The sequence below is a fragment of the Labrus mixtus genome, chromosome 23 (genome assembly GCF_963584025.1).
Source record: "Labrus mixtus chromosome 23, fLabMix1.1, whole genome shotgun sequence".
Classification (NCBI taxonomy): domain Eukaryota; kingdom Metazoa; phylum Chordata; class Actinopteri; order Labriformes; family Labridae; genus Labrus; species Labrus mixtus.
This window is the reverse complement of record NC_083634.1, coordinates 5,440,225-5,466,794: the sequence shown is the minus strand read 5'-3', so window position 1 is coordinate 5,466,794 and position 26,570 is coordinate 5,440,225. Positions and strand designations below refer to the sequence as shown.

At 43.8% G+C, this 26,570-nt stretch overlaps 1 protein-coding gene across 4 annotated transcripts in view; it reads left to right on the top strand.

The window, feature by feature from the left end:
* The window catches only part of pde5ab (phosphodiesterase 5A, cGMP-specific, b), a 75,866-nt gene extending 50,650 nt beyond the window's left edge, over positions 1 to 25,216 (top strand). For 3 of the 4 annotated variants that reach the window (XM_061031360.1, XM_061031361.1, XM_061031358.1), the window contains exons 12-22: positions 1,715 to 1,774; positions 4,230 to 4,376; positions 7,351 to 7,476; positions 8,469 to 8,563; positions 8,739 to 8,826; positions 13,668 to 13,768; positions 15,759 to 15,836; positions 16,608 to 16,671; positions 20,125 to 20,199; positions 20,575 to 20,658; positions 21,809 to 25,216. In XM_061031360.1, the coding sequence (XP_060887343.1) occupies positions 1,715 to 1,774; positions 4,230 to 4,376; positions 7,351 to 7,476; positions 8,469 to 8,563; positions 8,739 to 8,826; positions 13,668 to 13,768; positions 15,759 to 15,836; positions 16,608 to 16,671; positions 20,125 to 20,199; positions 20,575 to 20,658; positions 21,809 to 21,928 (1,038 nt within the window). In that variant the 3' untranslated portion in view covers positions 21,929 to 25,216. The remainder of the gene's footprint in view (positions 1 to 1,714; positions 1,775 to 4,229; positions 4,377 to 7,350; positions 7,477 to 8,468; positions 8,564 to 8,738; positions 8,827 to 13,667; positions 13,769 to 15,758; positions 15,837 to 16,607; positions 16,672 to 20,124; positions 20,200 to 20,574; positions 20,659 to 21,808) is intronic. The other variant, XM_061031359.1, reaches the window with a different exon arrangement.
* Positions 25,217 to 26,570: the final 1,354 nt, after the last annotated feature.

Here is a 26,570-nt window from a genome sequence, read left to right as displayed (position 1 = left end):
TGTGATGTCATGAAGGGAAAATCTCCAAACAGCCTGTTTGTTCTGAAAATTGGAGCAGGCAAAGACTTTTCTCATCATTGGGGGGTTTGTAGACAGACTAGAGACACATATTAGTGTTAGAGGAACATGGAGAAGAGGATTTTAAATAATATGTGACCTTTTTTTCATCATTATTCTCTGCTTGAATAACTGTCTTATAAAAGTGATATCACACTGGAGGTCAAGATGTCGTTCTAGATACCTTAAGAACGAATCACAGCAGAGCTCTCCAGAACGACATCCTGACCTCGAGAAGAGCGTTCTATAAGAATGTGAGAAACTCATTATTCTCAGCTGTAGTTGCTCTTTAATACCGTCTTGATAGTCTGGTTACCTTTTTACCCTCCTATGGTTCTTTTTTTTAACATTTCCTCGAACTTCATTTGCACTTCAAACGCTGCCTCCTCTTCTATCTTTCATATTTTCTCAAGTACACATCCATTTGCGTCTCCAGAAACCTCACGATTAGCTTTTTTCTTTATGCTAATTTAACGTCTCCTCAGTTGAGCTGCAGGGTTTGATCAAACCAGGAAAAAGTAGGATGGATACAAAAAAGGAAAAAAAGTGCGCTATGATGTCATGAATCATTATCTATCAGGTATGTGAGAAAATGTTTTAAAAAAGTGTCTGTGCCTTGACATGTTGGAGCGTTTGGATGTGACAGGTAGATTAGCTGTAAAAGATTGCGTTGTAGTGGCGAGGGGACGTGATATATTGAAGTGCATGGTGTGTGTGCGTGAGAGCATCTCCTGCAGAGCCACATGTGGGCGTGTGAGTGACAGTGATGAGGACGATGCAGGACGATTTCAGGCTGCTGCTCGACACTTTTCCTGCCGTCAGCCTGTGTGACGCTCAAACTCATTAGAAGTGAGCCCACACACACACACACACACACACACACACACACACACACACACACACACACACACACACACACACACACACACACACTCCATGGTGGAGCTGTCAGCTTCAGGTTGCCAGGGGTGATGTCTCCTCTCGGCTGCAGCTGACGCCCGCCTCCTCTGCAGCCCAGCAGCCTCCACTCGTCCCGGTTCGGCCAGACCTCGCTCCGACTAGGCAGGAACAAATTAACCTCTGTGCCGTTTGCTCTGCTGCTCATGTGCATGTGGCCGCTGCAGCCCGGACAGGAGAGAGAGAGATTAATTATAGGAAAAGAGAATGTTTGAAATGTAAATGTTTCTCCCTCCCATTTCGTCTGATTTCCACTTAATACATTTTTCAGGGAAAAGTGTAAATTGCTGTCAGGAAGTATCATCAGTGCTTCAGAGACTGGCGCTCACATGCTTTCATCACGTTAACACAGGAACGGGCTGAAGCACAGCGAAGGTTTGAAAATGGCCCAAAATTGGACCGTTATTATCCAGCAGACATCAAAGAGGGCTCAAATGTACTCTGAGATAAAGCTGAAAAAAGAGATGATGGCGGTCTTGGGGGGAAGTACAAAGGCCGTAAAGATGGTGGAGCTTGGTTACAGCGCTGTTCAGAAACCGCAAGGACGCTTGGACTGCAGGACATTGAACTGCAAACCTAAAAGTTATCTGACTCTACAACGGAGGCACTGCCGCCCCGATATCATATTTTAAACAAAATGTGTGTGTGTGTGTGTGTGTGTGTGTATAGCTCATGTTTTTACGTTTCTTGTGTGTTCCAGGTCTTGTCGTATCACGCCTCTGCTGCAGATGAAGAGTCCCGGGAACTCCAGGTAACCGCGGTAAATTCAAATTTATTCATATAAAAATACACACTTTCATACGCCGACACGAGCATCAGAGCCTGAGCATGCATGCAGGATCGAACACACTGACACACACACTCTCACATTCATACACACACAGGCAGATGTTGACCCTGAGGGTTAGAGGAAGCTGAGTTTGCCTGAACATGAGGTCATTCTGTATGGCTGCTTTCCTTGCAGACGCTCTTTCAAAGGTTGATATCTTAGAATTAAGAAAAAACCACCACGTACGTTCTGCTCATGCGTGAGAGGAATTAACTCTCCATGCCAGCAGGGGACGGTAGTCCGTTGTTATGATACGAGAAGACAATTTTCACACCGCTGTCGCTCACCATTCGTATTATAGGTAGTATACTAATGGAGAATAATGTCTGATAAAAAGTTGAAAATGGCGCTGGTGTTGTCAGCTCTTGGTCTTTAAGTGGAAAAAGAAAAGAAGACAAATAAGGAGAAACCGCACTAATGGGTGAAAGCATGGATACTACAGAGGCATGCTCAAGGGGCTTTACAGAACCTGAGAGAGCTGGAGAGAAATGAAACCTCCCAACAGCCAATCAGAGAGATTCCTCTCACCGACTGCCAACACAGATTCAACATGTCGAATCGGCCAAAAGAAAGGCTGACGGATAGCGAGGGAGCCTGACACGTCACAAAAACAAGGGTGACGATCGCTCACCGACGGTCCAACTAGGACTGACGGCCGACGATCTCCTTGGTGTGTCAGGACCTTTAGAGTGAACAAAGGTTTACGGTTCTGTGTTTCTCTTTTAGAAACATCTGTTTTCACCCTGGGGGGTTTGCACTCCTGCTATCTACAGTATGGTAGTTCAGCTCTCTGCATGCACTCAATGTACGAAGGCCATAGTTCTCCAAGCGGACGGCCTGAGTTCAAATCCGACTTGTGGCTCCTTTCCTGCATGCCATTCCCCCCCGCCTCTCCCTCTCTCTCTCTCTCTCTCTCAACCATGCCATTTTGTGATCTGTGATGAACTGTATTTCTCTGCACTAATTCATGCACTCTGACTTTTTGATTGACACCTCATGTGACTAATCAGGAATTTCCATTCATTGTTCCTGGGCTACTATAGCCAATAAGAGCCTGAGTAGAAACAGGACTCTCTCTCTCTCTCTCTGTCTCTCTCTCTCTGTCTCTCTCTCTCTCTCTCTCTCCAATTTCTGACTCTATCCACCGTCCTGTCTCTTAAATAAAAGCATGAAGCGCCTAAAAATAAACCTTGCTTGTCCTGTTCCTTCTCAGGACCAACTTAACTACTTGAGTACATTTATCTGAGATGAATTAGCCAGTGCTGCGCGGTATACGTTGGTGCTTGTTCAGTGTAAACAGCACAGAGGCAGTTTGTGATGCAGAGGCAGAGAGTAGATGAAGTTTCACACATCAGATATTTCCCTGATGTATGCAAAGTTTCACAGAGAGACCAGACAGTGTTGTACTTGAACAGTGTTAAAGACCTCCTCATGCACAAACACTTCACTGTGTAGTCAGTCTGGACGGTTCTGCAGCTCCTGCGTCGCCATGTTTGAATAAAAGCTTTTTATTTCATTAATCTCCAACTGTCCTTCAGACGTCTCCACAGGGTCGACTCCTCCGCAGCTCGACAGCTTCAGTTTAATGACTCTTAGAAAACAACTGTCTCCCTCCTTATTGATTCTGTTCTCACTTTTTTAATTAATACATTAAAATACTGTACAAGGTAATAAATACATCCTGTTAGCTAACTGACTAGCTAGCCTGCTAAAAATGAGAGGAGGAAGGTTTTTTTTCCCATCATGCACTTTGAGAAAAAAGTCGAAATGTTTCGATAATTTTGTCTTTATTCTCAAAATTGTTTCAATTTCATTTTCTACATTTTGACTTTTTCTCAAAATGCATATTGAAAGGAAAGCTTCATGCCTGTCCCTATGTTAATCCTCTTGTGTGATCTTTGGCCTTTTTCACTTTTTAAATAAAGTGCACAAAACACTGAAGCGTCCCCATGCAGCCAGACAGTCTCATCATTGTTTTAATTGGCTCTCACACCGGTCTCCGCTTTAACAGTGACACCACCTGACTGTCTCAAAAGGTCCTGTTCTGTTCTCTCCTCTCAGCGAAGTGGCTGAACTAACAACATAACCTGATTAAGTGGTTTCTCCCGGGAGCCAGAGAGGGAATGTGTCACTCGGTATCTAGGACACAGGCTTGATTTTTCGGGTGCAATCAACCCAAGAGGCTGTTACAGTGTGTGACACATACAGAGCTGGGACTGTAACTGCAACTGCACTTACATCAGCAAAGTAACAATTCAGAATCTGTTACATTATAAACATGTATGCAGATGATCCACTTCCATATCCATGTGTTTATGTGGCTGAAACCCACATCGGCTCTGATTGTAATAACGTTTGCGTTTTATGTGTTTGTGTGTGTTTGAAGGTAGCCACAGTGCCGTCAGCTCAGTCGCTGCGTCTTCTGGACTTCAGCTTCAGTGACTTTGAATTGTCGGACGCTGAAACCACGCTGGGTACGATCCGCATGTTCGTCGACCTCAACTTGGTCCAGAACTTCCAGATGAAGTACACGGTAAGAACTGACCTGGGATTGGACGAGATTATACTCAAGAATTTTGACTTCAAATCCTCTGATCGTCTTTTTTTAAATTTGTTCCTCATCAATATATTTTATATATGCTGGAAATCCCCTTGGAGATTGAATCAAATGTTTTTGTTTTATTTTATGAAGTTTCCTCCAAATGTTGTGTTACGTCTGTATGTTACCCTGTTCTGCAGCTCTGCAGGTGATGTTGATTTACTCAACACGGGTCACCTGGTCTTGAAGAAGTTCTTAAAAGTCCAGTAGGCCCTCAGAAGACAGAGTCTGCTCAAGTGGGAGCTTGATGATGCCCCTTAGGGCGGGGGCACATTGTTCAATCCGTACCGTACTGAAGCATGATTACCCCCCCTCCTCCCCTGTCCCCTGCTGGCCTTCACGGCCTGCGGTCACACTGCTGCAAGACAAATCGGGCCTAAGCAAGGTTACCTCTTGTACATAACTTCATAATACAGCACATGCATTATGGCTTTATGCTATAATGAAACGTGTTTACAAACAGACGGACTCGGTGGGAAAAAAAAAAAGAGATGCACGGCCGAGTCCACGTCTGCACGTCGGAGAACAACGCAGAGAACATGACAGCTACTTTCCTGACTTTGTGTCTCATGCTGAGTCATGTTAGTCAGATACAGACTGAACACTCTGGGATTTCTCCTGAATGAAAGCTGTCCACTTTGTGCTCGTGCATGAACTGTACCGTGCTGAAGCACACCTCTTCAAAGCGTGCCAGGGCCAAGGAAGTGTAGTGTGCTCAAGCACAGATCGGAGCACTCACACTAGTCAAACGGACTGGACTTTAAGGGTGAAGCGTGCTTAGGCACTGAACGGATTGAGTAGTGTGAGTGCGCCCTGAGGGCCCTGTAGTGAAGGTTGGATCAGACGCCTTCCATTGGCAGAGCGTAGTGGGCGGGAGGGCGTGTAGACCGGGGTGAGAGAGTTTAGGTCATTTGTGGCCGTTTCTGTGGCTGTTTTGTAAACGAGCAGGAGAGTTTTAAACGTGATGCGAGCAGTAACTGGGCGCCCGTGGAGGGAGATGAACAGCTGTGACGTGTGCTCGTGTTTCTGTATTTGGTTCCATTGTTGTTGTTGGATGTGTTCTCCTTAAAGCTCTGTTGTTGTATTCATTCCTGTAATTTGTTTTTTTTGTGTGTGTGGGTGTGATATTTGGTTTTGTTGTGTCATCATGTCAACTTGATGATGCTTTGTTAATATGGTTGTGTTTAAACAACACATGGATTGAGCTCTCGGGGGCCACCGTACCCTATCAATCAAACATGTGTTGTTTATCGCTTCAAGAACGCTGTTTATATGAGTGTGCAAATGGACTCTTTTCTCATACCCGGGAGTGTTTACGGCTTTGGAGACAAAGCCTGCATTACATCACAACAAAATACACACAGCGTTATTATTACGACCGTATCACGGCAACACGGAACCACAACAACAGACAACAGCAGCCACATTGTCCCGACGCGACCTGTTTTTGTTGTTGATCTCGGTACAGGTCAAGAGCAGCTTCCTGGTCCGTTCAATGCAGAAAAGGATCTCATTGTGAGCAGCAGTAGAGCGTTAAAACATGTGTGTGTGCGAGGGAGTTCTTGGTTGTGTATTTGCCTGCATCCTGAACTCAGAGACACACATACACACACACACACACACACACACATATACACAGAGCAGCATCATTCACCTTAAACACTTCCCCTCCAAAAATCTCTCTTCCTCCATCTCCGTCCCAGCAGACCCTCCTCTCTCCTCGCTGCATCTCTTGGCGTCAGTTTTTTTTTTTTTTAAGCGGGTTTGGCTCCGGTCCTCGGCAGCGCTCGCCACCTGAAGTGGTCCTTGTGTGTCTGTGGCTGACCTCCGGAGTGTCTGCGGAGAGCGGACCTCATAAAGAGGGCCTTTGATTTGCAGGACATTCTGGCCCTCCAGCAGAGCGGCCTGTCAGTTTTGCACAGTTTGGGTGGTCAAACTGTGCAGCACGTTATTATTAAAACACTTTTTCTAACTTATTAAACGCTGCAGTCGTTCATCATCATCAGTGTGCAATGCTCCTGTGGAGAAAATGAAACAGGACTTGAGTTCAGTTTATCTCTCTGTGTGTGTTTCTGGAGAACATGCTGAGCAGCGGAGAGCATTGATTAGCTGGCAGCGTGCTGAGCGTGCACTTTTAGAAAGACAAACATCCTGACAGTCGAGCCCCTCTGCTCATCACTACTGCTCTGTCTTCCTTCTGCTGCTATTTAACTATTTAACCCCTCACTCACAGTGTTTTTTAAATTTCATTTATACTGTATGTCTGTCTTTGGCTGCGGGGTGGTGCAGTGGTTAGCGAGAAGGTTCCTGGTTAGAATCCCCATCTGACAGGAGCCTCTCTGTGTGGAGTTTGCATGTTCTCCCCGTGAATGTGTGGGTTCTCTCCGGGTACTCCGACTTCCTCCCACAGTCCAAAGACATGCTCGTTATGTTAACTGGTGACTCTAAATTGTCCGTAGGTGTGAATGTGAGTGTGTCTGGTTGTCTGTCTCTATATGTCAGCCCTGTGATTGGCTGGAGAACAGTCCAGGGTGTAACCCCGCCTCTCGCCTAATGACAGCTGGGATCGGCACCAGCCCCCCCAGCAACCCTAAATGAGAAAAAACAAAATAGATAAAAGACGAATATCTGTCCTACATTTTATGCCCAAGAACAGAAGATTAAAGCCACAACAACTCTATGAAGACGCTCCATTTGTTCGACGGCTGTAGATTTTTTTGCACTGAACAAATGTTGCTGTCCCAAGATAAAATAGACCCAAGATAAATCCATGAGATTATGTCACAGAGCCGGTCTTTCCTTCATGGCCTGAGTAAGGTCACTCTCACTAACGTACTCCACAATATGGCCGACAGAAATGGAGTAACTCTGTGTTTTTTTTTATTCTGTGTTTCCCCTCCCCCTGCAGAGTCTGTGTCAGTGGGTTCTGAGCGTGAAGAAGAACTACAGGAAGAACGTGGCCTATCACAACTGGAGACACGCCTTCAACACGGCTCAGAGCATGTTCGCCCTGCTCAAGTCAGGACGCTTACAGGTCAGTTCAGCCGGACGTTGTTTCAGATGATCCGAGAGTTTAAGCAGCAGAAGAAATCCACAGGTTGAAACAGCAAAATGAGAAAGAGTAAAGAGAGAGAGAGAGAGAGTGGGGAATGACATGAGGGAAAGGAGCCACTGTCCGGACTCAAACCTGTACCGCCTGCTAGGAGGACTATAGCCTCCAAACATGGAGTGGTACCTAACCACTTGGGAAACTGCAACCCTCAAAATGAACTCTTTCTTAACTATTTTTTGCAACAGGGTTTTTGAATAACATAGAAGTGTCTGTTCTAACCTTTATGTTTTTGTAAAATCTTTCTCTTATTGTCTAAAAAAAAAAAAAAAAAAAACTCTTATCAAGTCCGCCCCATTAATTGACATTTTCACTTAATTTTCTACATTTAAAATCTTTTCTCGGAATATAAACAAGCCCTGGCCCATAAACTAAAGAAAACACTAAGAAAAGCTGTCAATAAAACACTGAATAAGAGTCATTTCTCTTTCAAATCTTTGCCACTATCAGCTGCTGGAGCATCACACGTTCATCTCTGTTGGAAACCTGCTTTCAGCTTTAGTGTAGAAGCTGAAGTAAAGGTGGATCTGTCCGGGCGCCGCACTTTCCACACGAGCCCTTTTCAGACTGCTTTTTTCTCTGCAAAAGTGCCGTTACTAAGCTCCGCCGTCATCACGTCTCTGTATGTTTATATTGATTCTGCGACAGTGTAAAACGAGTGTCCCAGTCTGTGGATTTGCATTGTGGAAGCACGGCACTGCAGGAGCTCTTCATACACACACAGCACCTCCCTGACAGTCAGATTGAAGGTGACCCGTTACAGGGTTGGAAGTATTACAGCTTGAAACCGCAGTCTGAAGCCTTTGTTTGTTTGTATATTGGCAGCAGATCCATTAAAAACAAAGCTGCTGTATGTGGATGCTGTGTTTCTTTTTATTCCAATCCTTCCCTCTAACTTCCTGCGTGTCTCCTGACAGAGTTATCTGAGCGACCTGGAGGTTCTGGCTCTGATGATTGCCACCCTGAGCCACGACCTGGACCACAGAGGAGTCAACAACTCCTACATACAGAGGTGCAGCATGAGTCACAGAACTATACGTCTGATTGTATACGAGTGTGAGGGAGCTCATTGTATTTATCATTATGTACGTGTGTGTGTGTGTGTGTGTGTGTGTGTGTGTGTGTGTGTGTGTGTGTGTGTGTGTGTGTGTGTGTGTGTGTGTGTGTGTGTGTGTGTGTGTTTCCAGGAGCGACCACCCACTGGCTCAGCTCTACTGCCACTCCACCATGGAGCATCACCACTTCGACCACTGCCTCATGATCCTCAACAGCCCGGTACAAACACACACACACACACACACACACACACACACACACACACACACACACACACACACATTTTTAATTTTGAAGATTTAGCTGTCATGGTTTATGAACGCACCTGATCAGCTGGAGTTTCCATTCCCAGTTCCTCTGAACTCTGTCTTGGTCTCCTCTGACTCCTCCCCTTTAACCATCTTTTTTGGTGCCAAATGCTCCAATAAGTTTACAAGCTAGTTGCTAACGATGACCCTGTGCTATCTATTAAGTAGAGGAAACCCTGAGCATGAAAGAGTGATCACTCTTCTCTCAAAAGTCTCAAAATTGGACCTCTGAAAGCCAAGCGGTTATATGGCGTGCCCCATGTACAGAGTCCACAGTCATCGTTGCAGCGGCCGTGGGTTCGAATCCGACCTGGACCCTTTGTTGCATGTCATCCCCCCACTCTATCCACCAAATATTTCCTGTCTCTCTTCAGATGTCCTATCTAATAAAAGCAAAAATGAACGCATAATTACTGTAAAACATTAAATTATCAGTATGATGTTAGCATTGTTAGCAAGGTGATGTTAGCATGGTTTGCAAGGTGCATGCATAGTTCATGCTTTATGCGATTTTATTGGTCGTGCTTAATTTAGGTTACAAAGAGCAGTGCTTAAAAACAATAAACAATCACATAAAAGCCGAACATGAAACTCTTTCCCAACTCGTCGAGCCTCAGGACCCTCCATCGATTATAAAAACCAGATCAAATATCTCATGACCCACTGAGAACAGCTTCACGGCCCACTTTAGGGTCCCGACCCACCCGTTGAGAACCACTGCTTTAGAGTGTCCTTTGAGCCCTTAGCAATACCTTCTTCAAGTGTCATGGTGGAAACTAATCCATCACAGGTAGCCCAAAGCCTCCCTGCTTTAGATGTATGAAAGTGTTGATATTAAATGAATAAACATGTTTAAAGATGTATGATTAAAGACATAAACAAAGAATTCAAGAATGACTTTAAATGCTCGATATTCCTCTTTACTTTGTATGAATCCGTCTTGAAATCTCCGTATTTATTTGATTTCTCTCAAACAGATTTATTCTTAAACGGCTCTTCAATGACTCCACAGATCTGATCTCTCAGTTATGTAAATCCTGACATTAGCTGCCCTTTCGCAGCTGCAGCTGATTCAGTATGCAGCAGCTGAGCTCTGTGCAGGCGCCACAAAGACCATTCATCTCCTCCCGTCCCGGTGTCCCTGCTCCGCTGCACGGCTCGCCGCCACACTCAGAAATCCTTTAATAACGTTGATGGCTTGCAGAGCTCCGTTCTTGTCTTTGACGCTGAGTCGTGAGTCTCAGATCTCCGCTGTCGCCCCTTCGACAACAACCTGTAGATATTCCCTCGTCTGTGCTCGAGATTCCTGTCGAAAGTGTGTTTTCTATCGCGGAAGCCAGAACCCTTTGCTGAGGCCAAAATCCCCCGCAGAAAGGAATCATTGAATAACAAGCTATAATACAATGAAAACTTCACAAGAGTTGGTAATGAAGTTGTGCTGCATGATGTTATAAACACACTGACCACATCAATCAATAACTGCACCGTGTAATGTAATCAGTATGTGAATCCTCCATTAAGCCTTTTGTGTGTTGGCAACCTTTTCGTGCCAGCTCATCTGGACTCATTTCCTCAAACATTTTGTACCCGGAGCAAAATCCAGGACACCATCTCTCACTGGTTTCCTGACCACAGAAAAAAAGGGGTTCATAAATCCAGGCCAAGCTGTGAGCTCGTCTCTTAAAAACTGAACACAGCTTTAACTCGCTCCAGTAGATCGTGCAAACCGAGTGCAGGTTAGCTTATAGCTAAATGAAATGGGTTGCACGACACAAGCTGAGTTTTTAGCAAAGATTACCTGCCACAAAAGACCAGAGGTGGAAGTAGTTTTTAAATTCTTGCTGATACTACTTCCACAACCTTCATCGTTATTCATATTGTTCAGTCAAGACAACACCAACCAAGACCAAGACATCCCCCAAACCTGAGCAGGAGAGATGGATGGTTAGCCAACAAATGCACACAGCTTCTCTGGTGACATTGATTAAAAGAAACTGGGTGTGGCCCCTGGATAGTAACCGCATTCCTGCGGGATGTTTATCTCATAGACACCAGATATAAAAGTCGTTGCCATGAGATGATTCTTTTTAGTAATCTTCAGTGTTTCTGTCAGCGTTGCTGTCGCAGCTTGCGACCCATAGACTGTATAAAACATGGACGTAATGTCAGTGACGTCACCCGTTGGTTTCAGTGGAGATTCTTCTCCAATGAGGGAGGTGGCCATATTGGAAATACTGACTCAAACTCGCTTTTTTTAAAGGTTTATTTTTGGGGCTTTTTATGCCTTTACTGTAATTTAGAGACAGGACAGTGGACAAGGCCAGGAACTGGAGAGAGAGAGAGAGAGAGAGAGAGAGAGAGAGAGCAGGGATAGACACGCAGGAATGCAACCACAGGCCATACCCAAACCCGGGGCCGCCTACCCAGAGGACCACAGCCTCTGCACAAGGGACACGCGCACCAACAACTACGTCCCCGCCGCCCTGACTCAAACTAACTTTTGACCAATGTAGAAACAGGAAAAGGGGTGGAGCTGAGGCGGTCCTTACACCTCGTGATCAACGGCTATTGCACACCCACCTCAATTCTCTGCGCCCCTAATTATTACTACCCACCCCCCCATCTCCACCACCACAGTTTAAACCGCTAAAAAATACTCTTTTAATATGGGACCTAATGGGGATCCATTGGCTTTTGCAGCCAGCCTCAAGTGGACACTAGAGGAACTGCAGTTTTTTGCAACATCAGAGGTTGTTGCTCGGTTTCAATCCTTCTCAACTACAGCATGGTGTTTATTTTGTAAGATAAAACTATGAAATGTCCCAAATGTCCTCTAGTAAAAGTCTAAATCTTCTGCCTCAGCTGTACTTTAGTGTCGGCAGAACTCCTTAACAAATGTTTCTCCTAACTGATCTTTTTCAAACTTAACCCGTCTTCGTTTTTGTGCAGAAGAAACTGACTTTTTAATCCTGTAAAGAGTCTCCTAACGACTGATTTACTGTGGAAACATAAACTGTTATCAGTGATGTGTACATCATATAAAAACTGTAATCTGCACTCTGAAAGCGTTCTCAAACTGGGTCACACAGTTTAAAACAATCAGTCAATGTGAGGTTGCTGCTTTCTGCACAGTGAAACCACGGTGTGTTTACGTCAGCTCACAGGGCTGAATGTCGTTGCCTGCTCGCTGCAGCATCCTCGATCTCTCTCCCTCTTCTTTATTACGCCTATTCTGCTCATTTTCAGCTGCTAACCTACCTTAGAAGACTCTGATGGCCCCCATATAACAGAGTGACTAACAGCCCGCTCTGATCTTTATGGCCTCAAAACAAACTCTAAATACACTCCCGGCTCCACGGCACCACTTAACCCCGCCGCTGCGCTGACGTTCACGTTCACATTCACGGGCACACACGGCTGCAGCGCCTCATTTTCATGCGGGCTGAAAAGCATTAATGCAAACACACGCTCTCAGCAGCACTTGAAATGGAGGAGACATAGAATATGTGTCAATGAACATGCTAATAAACACTCCAGGTGTGTGGGCCGCATTCAGCTACTCATTTAGGAGTGTGTTTATTGCAGTCTGTAGTGTTGTCATAGCAACCTCTTAAGTGGCCTATCAGAGAATTAATCCTATGAGTTCATAGTTTCTTTATATTACACAGTTTCTATCCATCTGTGTGTACATTTTTACTCCTTGTAAGTATTAACAGAGCCGTTTCTTGCCATATCCGGACTATGTGGCGCATTAACCCCCCGCAGCCACTAGGGAGTCCCGAAGCTGCAAGTTCAGCCTCAATAGACAGTATTTGTGGAGAATTAAAATGACATGTTTGTTGTAGCCAGCCAAGCCCCCTCATGACATGCGTCTAGTGACAAATGTATATGATTTAAAGGGGACATATTATGAAAAATCCACTTGTACAGTGTTTCTGAACATATATTTGTGTAACCTGAGTGTCTACTGACCCACAACATGTGAAATAAATCCATCCAGTCCTTTGTTTGTGGTCTGCATAAGTCTTACAACACAGAGTGTGCTCCATTTCTAATGTGCTCTCCTTGTGATGTCACAGTGGGATTCTGGTAAAAAACAAAAACCTCCCCTCCCCTCCCCTGGTATCTCCACCCATGGACTCCACCCCCAGCCTAGAGCAAAACTTTTGTGCAGGTCTTCCATTTTTATTCTCGCTAATGAAGGAGTGATGTCTACAGGGAAAACTCGGGGGGGGGGGGGGGGGGGGGGGGGTCATTACATTTAAAGAGACACACACACCAAAACAGAGCGTTCTGAGAGAGCTGGTTTATACAGGGTCACAAACCTCCTCTGGTGCTTGATTCATGTTATATTTTGACCAAAGCACAGCACAGATGTTTCATTTAGACCACAGGGGACTGTTTGAAAAGGTGGAGGAGGGGGATAATATGTCCTCTTTAAAATAAATGAAGGATACTAACAAAATCATTTTGTGCAGGTTGAACTTTCTTGGGTCAACTTGAGATGTTTAATTTGAATTTAGGAGAGGGTTTCACAGCATCTAGTTTTCCTCCTAAAGTGTAACAGATTGATGCATATCTACGGATCATCTGAAAGGCTTTGACAAAAGAGGGGCTGCCAAACAACATCTAGCATTTGGCCCCTGATAAGGCTAGAAACGGCCCAGATTATTCGTTAAATAAAACATATACCTGTCCCTACATTGACGCTGTTTCTTTCCTTCCTCCTCTTCTGACTCACCACCTCTCCAGGGAAACCAGATCCTGAGCGGTCTCTCCCTGGACGAGTACAAGGCCACTCTGAAGATGATCGAGAGGTCTATTCTGGCCACAGACCTGGCGCTGTACATGAAGTAGGTACCAAACGTCAAGCCCAGATGCTAACCTGACTGGAGAGGGGGCACGGGACAAGGAAAAGTCCGATTGGGCAAAGGGGAAGTGACTGCAGGCTATTTTGGACAGATGGACTGTCATTAGTTTCAGTCAGCACGAAAATGGACTAGAAACTGGTTGTCATCATCTCACAGCATCCTGATTTTGCCAGTCTGTGTTTTTAGAAAGAAATTGTGCAAAGTTGAATCTGAGGGCAGAGTGATAGACGGCATCCAGAGGCTTCAGAGTTGAGTATGTATGATCAGAATCAGATCATTCATACAGCTCTACAGCCAGAATATCGTTGTAGTACAAAATAGCGCCACAAGGTGGTGCATCTGTTGTGTTTTGGGTTTGTGAAAGAGAATGTTGTTACTCTGACAGCCGTCTTGTTGAGCGTGTGAGACCGAGAGTGACGAGTCGGTGCAGGTTACCTATGTTTACCTGTTCATGTATGATCAGTGGATACAACGCCATAGAGTCGTTGTGTGGTCGATATTAAGTATTGTAGAATAAGAGTGCTGTGTCGCCCTGTTGTCTGTCAACTAACTGATGCTAACCAGCTAGCCCGGGACCAGAGGTGTAAAGAGTACTGATATATTCTACTCAAGTAAAAGTACTGTTACTTTGATACAATTTTACTTAAAGTACAAGTAAAAGTACCAGTTTAAAAATGTACTCAAAGTAAAAGTAAAAAGTAACTTGTTTAAAATGTACTTTAAGTAAAAGTTACTTAGTTACTTTTTTTAACAACACATCTCTCGTGTGTCGTGACAAAAGGACGAGAGGATATTAATCTCAAAGTTTTTTTAATTAAAGGCCAATCTTTACAAAGATTTATCTTTTCAGATAAACGTTTTCTTTTCTACCCCATTTAGAAAAACAAAATATACATAATGATGAATAAATAATCAAGGATTATATGTTCAAGTAATCAGCTGTTTTATGAAGGGAAATGTTTAAAAGCTTTATATGTGATTTTTTGATCCAGCAGATGTCGCCCTTGAGCACCAGCATGAAACCAAAACAACTCGCGCTGCATTGTTGTGTTAGCATGCTAATCGATCTTTATTATGCTCGTATCTTCACACTGCATGTAAATTTACCTGAAATGAGCGTGATCTAGAAACACAGTTAAGCAGTGAGTACAGTATGTTCTTCTTCTTTTCTCTAGTCCCTCAATTAAACAACTTTTATACACGAGGGGAGGAGTCAGTCGGCCGTCCGGGCGATGTAAACAAACTGAAGATAGGACTCGGAAAACTCTGAAAGCACCACAGACAGTGGGACTCGGGTGTTACACCCATTGTAGACAGAAAACCTACTTAAGTAAAAGTAAAAGTACAGATTTTAAAAACGACTTAAAAAGTAGTAAGTACACCAAATAACTACTCAATTACAGTAACGCGAGTAAATGTAATTCATTACTTTACACCTCTGCCCGGGACTTATACCTGTCGCTTATTCCTCCACCTGTACCAGCCACGTCACACTCTCAAGCTGTTCCTATGATTAAAGGCAAACAATCTTAATCTATACATTGGAAAGAAACCCTTTTAGTACTTATTTAATTGGGCGTATATACCTGCTCACAGAGGCGTTTTGCAGCTGCTCGATGAAGTACTCTACTGGATCATTTCTAAATCTTTTTATACCAATTTCTCATTCCGCCTCCTAAATATTTAAAAACAGAGCAAACTAGAATTTCGCTTTAAAGGCTTAAAGCCGGTATGTTTCACCAGAAACTTGGTGAAGTGTCGTCTCTTTCATCTTGGTTGCAACTTTTTTCTTCTGCACCTTTAGCCCTATGTGTTCCACTTATCGTCCTCCCTGATTACAGCTGTTATCTCATCCCTCATTCAGTCTAGACTGTGGGTGGCAGGGGATGTAAGTACGTTTAATATGCAGATAATTATCTGCTGTGTCATTATATTTATGTGTGTGTGTGTGTGTGTGTGTGTGTGTTTTCAGGAGGCGGGGGGAGTTCTTCGAGCTCACCAAGAACAGTCAGTTTGTTTGGGAGGATGAACATCACCGAGACCTGCTGAGGTGAGCGCCAAACCTCCAGAACTTTTGACACCAACACACACACGCTTACAGAACATCAACAGTGTCAGGGTTAGAGTAAGGATATTATCAGCTCAGTCTGGTATAAAAAAGATAGAGTGTCTAAAATTCAAAGATATCATCAGAAATTTGTGAATCTTGGAGAGAGAGAGAGAGTGGGGAATTACCTGCGGGATACGAGCCACAGGTCGGATTTGAACCCAGGTGGCCCGCGTGGAGAATTATAGCCTCTGTACATGGGCACACTCACTAACTACTTTTTCTGATCTGTGATGAACTGTGTTTCTCTGCTCTAATTCATGCACTCTGAACTTTTGATTGACACCCCATGTGACCAGTCAGGACCTTCCATTCACTGTTCCTAAGCTACTATAGCCAATGAGAGCCTGAGTAGAAACAGGACTCTCTCTCTCTCTCTCTCTCTCTCTCTCTCTCTCTCTCCTCCATGGTCGGCGTCACACATGATACAGATGTGTTAGTAGAAAAAAGAGAGAACAACAGGGTGGGCGGTCTCGTCTCTTCAGAGAGTCAGGAGCAACAGGAGCTGATTTGTGTCCAGCTCTACATATTATTGATCACAATCCTTTCAAAGTATTTCTGTTTGAATATGTTCATGATATCCAGCCCCATGAATTAGCCCACAATGCTAAAATGTAGCTCTATGCTTTAGGGAGGTTCTACTGATAATTAAAACATGTGAATGATTATTAATATATACGGTGTGAATGAATATGAATGTTCCTCCTCTTCCAGGTCAATGCTGATGACTGCATGTGACATCTCAGCGATCACCAAGCCCTGGCCGGTGCAGAAGAGGGTACAAACATTCACACATATATGTTTGATTTGAATTTTTTTTTTTGAATCACACAGTAGAGGAATAGTCTGTCGCATCTCACAATCAAGACACTTAGCAAATGAAATTAACATATTTACAGCCTGGTACAAAAAAACTAAATAGGTCTGATTAGTTATTGTCCTCATGGGCACACACTGTACGGGGAGGGGATTTTTTTTTTTTTAAAGGCTCCGTTTTGATTTTATGAACGATACGTGTTATTCATAGTTGGGCATGTAGCTGACATGATTGACAGGTGGGCGCGGTGTAACGGTTTGTCAGGAGGTTTAAAAGCCGCCTCAGCTCCAGCTCTCAGCCTGTCGTTAGGTTGACTGAAAGTTAGACTGAGACAGCATTTCCAACATGGAGACCGCCATTGGTGGGACTCCAGCGCTCCCTGCAGGAGCAAATTTACAGTCTGAACCCAGCTCTTTATGAACACCTACGACCTTCATGATGACGATGATGGTGATATTTAGGATGGTTTTGATGCTGATTAGAACTCTCAAGAACAGCTGACTATGTTTTGGATGACGATATTTGGTATCCCTACTCTAATTGGGTGCCTGAGACCCCAAGGATTACGTTGAAGCCCTTACTGCTTCTAACGTGGCTGCAAGTTGAAGCTATCTAGCAACCAGAGCAACTCCAAACTTTTTCGTACAAAAGTGTAATTTCCACTCCAATTTACTCAAACACGACGCCCCAGCTGAGAAATAACACAATTACCCTCCCAGTCTCTCCTTACCTGACCTTACCTGTCTCTGAGTCGTGTCCCTGTTGTTTCCTCTCTCGACTGACCTCCGTTTGTCTGCACCTCGTTAGGAACCGCGGCGATGGTGAAAGTCATGACAGGCACAAACTCCATGCTCCCTGCGTATGTGTGTGTGTGTGTGTGTGTGTGTGTGTGTGTGTGTGTGTGTGTGTGTGTGTAGAGAAGTGAGGGCTCATTAATAAGAACAGCTGTGCTGCTGTCCTCAGATGACACCTCTGAAAACATGGAGTGCAGTAAACATTCACATGCAAATATATTCTCCTGTTAAAAACTCTCTCTCACACACACACACACACACACACACACACACACACAATAACCAGCACCTCATCCGGTTCTAATTATCAAACTGTGCCTCTCATTTGCCGACACTGAAGGAGAGATTATTTCCTCTTTGTCTCCCTGTCCTCTTTTGAGTCGCACAGACTTAAACTTTTATTTTCAGAATGTTTGAACTCAGTTGTTATCAGTAAAATCCTCATTTTGTACAAACTCTCAGTTTGTAATTCTTCAACGACAAATTGAACATTTCCAAAGCTGCAAAGAACCATGCAAAGACACAGTGCATTTACATATTTAAAGGTACAGACACAGAAACAGCCTGTTCTGAGCAGGGCTGAAATAGAGGGGTTTATAGACATGATCAAATACAGGATCAGAGTGGATTTAGAACAAGAAACTTCACACACATGTTTTGAGGAGCTCTGAGACTTATTTACACTGGTTGAAGAGGAGGAGAATATGTGACCTTTAACTATTTTCACCTGAGAGAGCACTGTGAGCACAGTGACAAAAAACAGCTGGTGCTGAGGCTGTTTTTGTGTACAGGGCGTTGAGCGCTGAAAAAGCAGAACTTTGGACTGAAAATGGGCGATGCCAAAGCAAATACTCGGTCTCAGTGGACACAGGCCATTAAGGGCCACTCATTAAGCTATTACAGCCTATGTTGTAACTGTCGGCTGAAGAAATCCACAATACTTATCCCAAAACTTTTATTTCCTAGAAGATAAGACCCCCACGTATTTAGAATAATAAGATCCAGGTCTTAAAAATACCAAAATCAACCTGCAAATGATCAGTGGACCCAACTTTTCTTCAGCCTGATGATAAAAACCTGGCTGAGGTTTGTGGAAGCATCCTCCAGAATCAACAGTTTGCATGTTCTCATAAACGCAGCCGCAGGTCTTTCTGCTGTTGTTGGAGTCTAATGAAGCGGTGAAGTTGTTTTAACTCGGAGCTCGCTCACTTTGCTATGCAGACAAAAAGTCTTCTGTGTTTTGACAGACATGAGGGTAAGTAAATAAAGACAGGGTTAATTAGCCTCAGCGGTGAACATTTGCCTCATGCTAAGTGTTAGTTTAAGTCGGCTAGAATAGACTCCCTCTCTCCGTCTCCCTGCAGCTCTGTAACACTGAGCCTTGATTACACAGTCAATCAGCGAGCTGCAGATGGCTTCAACACACACACACACACACGCACACACACACACACACACACACACACACACACACACACACACACACACACACACACACACACACACACACACACACACACACACACACACAGAGTGATGCTGATTGGAGCGCCAGGCTGCAGTCAGATCTCATTTTCCTCTCCATAAACAGACGGAGAACATTAACTTAGACTGACTTTGACTCTTTTGCCAGACCTCGTTTTACTTTGTTTTGTTCTTCACATGTTTCTTAAATTCCACATCTCGTGCTGTTTCTTTACTGCACTTTTTGCCTGTTTTTCTTCACAGTGCTCGAATGCTGCGTGTTTTCTTTCTTGCCGTCTTCATAAACTTTGCCTGTGCGTGTCTCTTCTGTTCTTTTCAAGTTGTTTCACAGTTTGACCAAGACGCTTCAAATCAGCCTCCTGGGAGGATCGTTAAACTTTCTGTCACGGATATGCCAGAGAGTTTCTGAGGTCACGACAAAAGCAGTTGTGTTCGGCATTTTTTAAACGTCACACATCCTCCTGAAACTGATAAATATCTCACAGTGATCTGACAGTGATGTGAAGCTTAGTTGGAAAAGTGGAATCTCTGCAACCTTAAGCCGGGCTCAGACTCCAGAAGCTGATTTATCCTCGATTCACCTCTCAAGATATTTAGCCTGGGTTAACCCTCTCAATCCTGGTTTATACTTCTGCGTCAAGCAACACTGTAGGTTAGCATCACCCTGCACCTACGCAGAAGATGTTACCTGACCTGCACCTCTCCTCGGTACATGTCAAAACAATGCTGACAGCAAGCTCTGTGATTGGTCCGCTGGGTAGCATCATAGTTCCTGCATTTGCATTTCAGGTGTCAATCAAAATTCTGCAGAAGAAAGAACTCTTTTTATAAGCTCCAACTCCAACATAATACGCTCAGATTCAATCAACATGGTTTCCTGTACACAAAATAAATATATGTATATATATATATATATATATATATATATATTCCAGCCCTATGCTGGAGGGAAATAAGTAGATGGTGTTGCCAAGTGGAAAAGAAAATAATTGATATCAGTGTTAATAATGTTTGAAAAGTTCTTGATGTTTTGTCTCATCTTGTTTTTTTAAGTTTATCATCAACTGACAGTAAACAGAATTTCCTGTTTGGGTTAAGGTCTTTGTATGACCTCAGTTTCTTTTCTCTGGTGCAGATTGCTGAGCTGGTGGCCACTGAGTTCTTTGAACAGGGGGATAAGGAGCGACGAGAGCTCAACATTGAGCCCAGCGTAAGTGCAGCGTGTCACTCAGAGGCGACTTCTTCTACTAATGAGAACATCACAAGCTGTGGGGTGCCTCAGGGGTCTGATTTGGAGCCTTTATGGTTTAATGACAATGTGCTTTTTCCTGGTTTTTGTCATTAAGACACTATTTATTACACTGAACTGTATCACTGCAAGTTTACCTAAGACTTAATTTGTCCTGAAACCACTCAAATTCTCACACTTTAATTGTTCTGGGTCCCAGTAGGTGATGAATGTTAAATACGCTGAACAAACTAAAAATGTTTGAAGCTGTTAAACTGGAGACATTTTTTCAGTCTCTACATTTTTGTTCTTCATGTCATTCATGTCATGTTTCTAACTTTCTCTCTTTCACTTTAGGACCTGATGAATCGTGAGAAGAGAGATAAGATTCCCAGCATGCAAGTGTCCTTTATTGATGCCATCTGTACTCAGTTATATGAGGTAATTCACTTGTGGTTGTCGCTGTTTTTTTTTTTATTTCTCTGGAAACATCTGAACCAAATGAAGAGCTGGGAAAGACTTTTTTGCTTATGGCTACAGCAGACATTTGTGTATAAAGGAGAATTTGAGCCAGAAATCAGGAAGAAGTGAGGTTTAAAGTTAATCTATTCTGCTGATTCCTTATTTTAAAACTCACATTTAGTGTCACAATGCTGGATGTCCAAATTAAACGTGGGCAAAATTTCAGATCACGAGGTATACGTATGTTGGAGTAATCCCAGGATGAGTCTGCAGAGGGCGCTAAAAAGCTTATTCTGCAAATCGCACGATAGTTCCCCGACATGAAACCAAGAATTTCACCACGGCTTCAACCCTCAATATAAGCCGGTGAAACCTCTTACATAGACTCTCTTCTCCCTGCGCTGGAGAGCAGCCCTCCCCTGGCAGCCCTGCAGCGTTCTGCCCCGCTGAAGGTTTCCAACCAGAAGAGTGGGCACGTTGGGAGGGGGGTTTTAAAGAGACAGCAGCTGAAACAAACCGTTTCAGGCAGAGGCTGAAATAACAGTTTTTACTGACGTCAGTATCAGATAAATTAGGAGTTTTTTTGAGCTGCAGATCATGCAGAGCTGCTCTAAAGGTTTCTCAGACTGACAACATGAAATGAGAACATGAGGAGGATATGAGAAGTTTAAATGATAAGAATGAAGTCCATCCTTCAATATTATTTCCAGGGAAAAGGGAGAGTTTTCTTGAATATTTAGCAGTACGAGGATATTGTCAAAATGTTGAGAACAAAGATTTTGACTTTCATTTTTAAATTAAATCTAAAAAAGCTGAAAGAAAGACAAAATCTTGTCTCGGGAGCAACTTGGGTTAAAGTGTCTTACCCGAGGACAAATCGACATGTGGCTGCAGGAGCACCCGACCTTCCAGTTGAGAAACAACCAACTCTACCACTTAAGCCTTTCCGATGTAAAATAAGAGACAGATATAGAGATATTGTCTCCTCCTCTTTCATCCTGTTATTTTCCACTTAGCTATACATGCTGTTTGCCTTCCTCCAGTGTGAGAAAACTTTGTGACAAGAAAAAGTCTTTGAGCTTAAAGTCAGTACTCATTAAATGTAATCTCCTTCTTGTGTTTGTCACAGACTTTGGCTGGAATGTCGGAGTTCTGCTCCCCGTTGTTGGAGGGGTGCCAGGAGAACCGGCAGCATTGGAAGCTTTTGGCCGAGGAGTGTGAGAAAGGGCTCGTCAATGACTTGATGTGATCGCTACACACCAGCCTCAACTACACAGATGTCGGAGGTTCACCCTGCACAACATGGTCTCACAAAAATTCATGAAATAAGCGCGACACCTTGAAGGACAGATATCAGGTTTTGTGCATGGAAAGAACCAACCACACATCTCCCTACAAGGAGAAAAACAACAGATTTAGTGCAGGATCAAATTCACTTTGATAGCTTTCTTACATCTTGGGTCTTAAAGTAGTTTCATAATCCATCCCCACTGACTGAACTTAAAAGGTTTCCCCATCACATAAATCCCTTTGTAGCAGTTTGACTGAAGATGACTTAAAACAATGCCAGAAGTCAGACTTTAATCAAGTTTGAACTCAAAGCTAACGAGCGGAAATGGACAATGACGGCATGCTAACAGACCTAGCGAGACATGCAGGATAAAACCTGGTTTATCACAGCTGTAGGAAGTCTAAATAAGAAGCCTCTCCTCTGCTTATTACAGTAAATATGTCAGAAGGATGCTGAAAGTTGAATTCATGATTTGTCCGGTCTGTCTGCAAAACAACGAGCGAAACACTTTTAAAGTGGTCGTTTTATGAAAGGGGTTTGGTTGATGCATTAAGACATCAAAAGAATCTCAATGTTGATCAACTATTCGAGCCGACGCAAAGATCCCTCACTTCACTGACTTTCTTTTTCGCAATGTCACCATGTTTCCAAATTGTAAAAGTCACTGTTAACACTGTTAGATAATGGCCATAACTGCAAATCGACTGGCTACACATGAGACCATTTTCGGCCCATTTTGTCCCCCACAACGGTCGAGGGGCGTGGCCTAATTCAGGGCTAGTCTCAAGCAATTATTCGTCCAAATAACCCTCCAGGGTTCGATGTCAATACGATTATTTTCCTGCTCCCGATCGAGTAAGAGCCTTCATGACCTTGTTTGATATTTATGATACATATCGGGCTTCCCCCCACGGAATACACGGAAGAGCCAATGAGAGCAGCAGACCGCGAAGCGTCACCAATCGGATGTTGTGTAAAGCACGTCTGCGTCTGCTCAGCCAGGATTACAATCCGTATTCTATGTCTCAATTTTTGTTTTTGGCAGCAGAACTGAACACACGCCAGGACAGCCAGCTGACGACGTCGCTCGTCCTCCATGTTTGTTTTTCTTCTAAAGATTAGAAAATCGACCCAAGATGTCACATAAACATGTTTAACAAGTTGAACTAGTGAACAGAATGATGTCATGTATTTAGAACGGTAATGATCCTCGTCTCATCTGCTCATTTCACTGAACTTTTGTGACACTCGTCTTCCTGTCCTCACTGATCAGAGAAGAGTCAGCACTAAGCTATATTTATTACCATAGCCATTTTTATTTTTGCACAGAGTGGCTTTCACCCTGAAGACTCACAAACACACGCACACATACACAAACACACGCACACACACACACGCGCACACATGGCCTTTCTCAGATCGCTCCCTCCACACTCATTGAACTCGGCCTGACGTCCCGCCCTCAGTTGAATGAAGCGACCCTCGTTAAGGTGGAGGGGGTAAATACAGCAGAACGCTTTGGGACCAACTCCCCCTCACTCCCGCAGAAAAAGGAACTTTATGGAAAGGTGATTTATGTCACTCAAAAAATAACTTGTCTGCATAAACATGGCTGTGCAGACTCATCAAAATCAGACTTTTTGATATTTACATCAGAATGATACTTAGTTTTTTGTCTTATTTAAAAGCACACGTAGGCGGGTATTTTTTTAAACGCCTTTTTTTTAAAAAGATAATCCCGCCCACACGCTCAGTTCTCAAACACATCTTCATCCACATGAAAATGCAAAACGCACTGTTAGGGCTGTCAACAGCACGCCAAGTCAACAACCATCTAAAAGGTTCTCACCATTCCTCTGCAGTGACCGTTTCATTTTACAAAGTCGTCCAATCAGGCGCCTCTGCTCGTTAACATAGTGGGAGAGTAACTGTGTGTGTATGTGTCAGCATGTAAAAAGTCCAGTTAGCAACGTTAGCATCAGCGCTAGTTTGGTGAAGTCTGCCATCGCACTAATCTCATGGAAACAAAACTGAAGACGTCACACGGAGGAGAAACCGGCGCACAGCGTGACGTCACAAGAACAAAACTCTGTTTTCCTGTCGACACAGAAACACCTTAAACTGAGTTTCTGAACATCTTCACCCTGGAATGAGTTTTACAAAATGAGAGTTTTCAGTGACTTAAAACACGGTTTGTGTTTGAAAGGTCAAAACGTCTGTTTTCAAAAATACCCGTCTACGTGTGGAACGAGGACTTAATGCGGTGGATAGTGTTGTAGTCAAGATCACACTAACCAAGACTAAGATATACTTGAGACCAGAGTGCTCCGAGACAAGACCATAAATATCAGTGAGAAATCATCATGTGTGTAGAGGGCGTGTCACTCACTTAGACCGTAACACCGGGAAGGTTGGGGCCGTAACCGGGGGATACAAATCAAACTACAAATGAATGGAAGTTAAAAGAAGTAAATAGCCAATCAGTGGTGGTCTTGACTTAAAATCAGGAGTCCGCCCAGTCTGAGACCGAGACCGAGACAAGACAGAGTAAAAATGCTTTCAATTCCAAGACGAGACCAAGACCTTCAAAAAGTGGTCTAGAGACCGAACTCGAGTACGACAACACTAGTGGCAGACTCTCCACGGGAGGGAGCAAGACGTAGTGGGAGTGTGGAAGGAGGGGGGTGTAGTGGGAGGTTTGAGAAAGGCCCACAGGCTCTCACAGGGGGCGGGGTTTAAGTGAACACTGATTGGTTCAGATGTGTGCGGATCAGAACCGTCTCAGTGGGATTCAGATCTTTATATAATCTTTCCATGGTGTCACAGTTCTGATGGTTTTATCACACACACACACACACACACACACACACACACACACACACACAGCCTACCAGAGTTTGAGTCTTTTGTACCATTTTTCACTCGTCGTCTTTACTATTGCATATTTATTTCTCTTTTGTATATTTATTAGAGTTTCTATATTGTACGGGCGCACAGGAAATGTAGTTTTCTTACCTTTTAAGCCGATTCTCGTCTGCTTTCTGAAGGACTTCTCTTAGTAACGACTCCGTCAGATGACACTTTGAAATGTAATGTTTTGTGTTTTATGATTGATTTTTTTTGTTCAAAATGTAAAGGAGCCAAAGACTAGGCCTGACATTTCACGTGAAAATGGGTCCAGATTTTTTCCACTGCCTTGTTGTGATACAATAGGACCGATTCACGATTAAAAGACAGAAAATCTTATTTGTCCTCTTTCTTTTTTCCCTACAAGAGTTGGATTTTATATCTTATCTGTATAATAAGATTTACCTGGATAAAAGAGAAACAACTTTTTTTATAACGACTGAGAACTTTGATGGCGCTTGCATTAAATGCGCAGTATGTATATTCCACCACCAGGGGGCTCTCAATCAAAACAAGAACAAAAGATGACATCGAGACTGGTGGGGAATCATGGGAGTTATCTCTGCTACTACTTGGGCCGAGGTCAGATTTGAACCCACAGCCACTGCGACCAGGACTGCAGCCTCCGTGCATGGGGTGCTCCACAGAACCGCTAGGCCATCCGCCTCCCGGTTGTTGATATTTTAAGACACATATAAATCATAATTTGCTTTTTTTTGCTTCCATGACAAAGTTGATGAGGTGCAAATATAGGGGTTCTAATAAAATCACCAAAAAGCATCTTCATCAGGGGTGCTGGTAGCGTAATGGTTAGTGCACACGCCCCTTGTACGGAGGCTGCAGTCCTCCAAGCAGGCGGCCCAGGCTCGAATCCGACCTGTGGCTCCCCTCCCACATGTCATTCCCAACTCTCTCTCCAAGATTTCTGACCATCTTGTCTCTAGAATAAAGGCAGAAAGGGCGGCAGTAGCTCAGTCTGTAGGGACCTGGGTTGGGAATCGGAGGGTCGCCGGCTCAAGTCCCGGCACGGACCAAGTCCGGAAATTGGTCTGGTAGCTGGAGAGGCGCCAGTCCACCTCCTGAGCACCGCCGAGGTGCCCTTGAGCAAGGCACCCACCAGCCCAGGAGCGCCCACCGTGGGCAGCCCCCCCACTCCGAGACCCCTCCATCAATGCATGTCCATAGGATCCTGTTTGTGTATTTCGGCCTGTGTTTGTGTAGCATGTTAACTAGACAGAGTGTAAAAACAAATTTCCCCTCACAGGATCAATAAATTATTATTATTTATAATTATAATTATTATTATTATAAAAAAATAAAAAAAACATCATCGTCAAACATTAGATAACTAATTCAAAGCAGCTGTGAGGATATTTAAGTCTATGTGTAAGCAGGGGTTATGTGGGTTTGGTGATAATTAAAAGTCTGTACCTGGATCAGCCAAACACAGATCTTTTTATCTGGATTAAACCCTTTGAACATCCGGGCCCAGGTGATCCAGTTAACGAGTGTGATCTTCAGTGATTTTCACCTTTGGAACAGGTGCAATCATCATTGTCACCTGGGAGGTTTCTTCACGGTCAGTTTGAAAAGTTCATGAAGGAAAGAAAACTCACCTGGAAGATCTGAATACTACACCTGATGACAGGTTACAGAAAAGTAAGAAACTCAAACTTGTTTTCGCTTCCTGGAT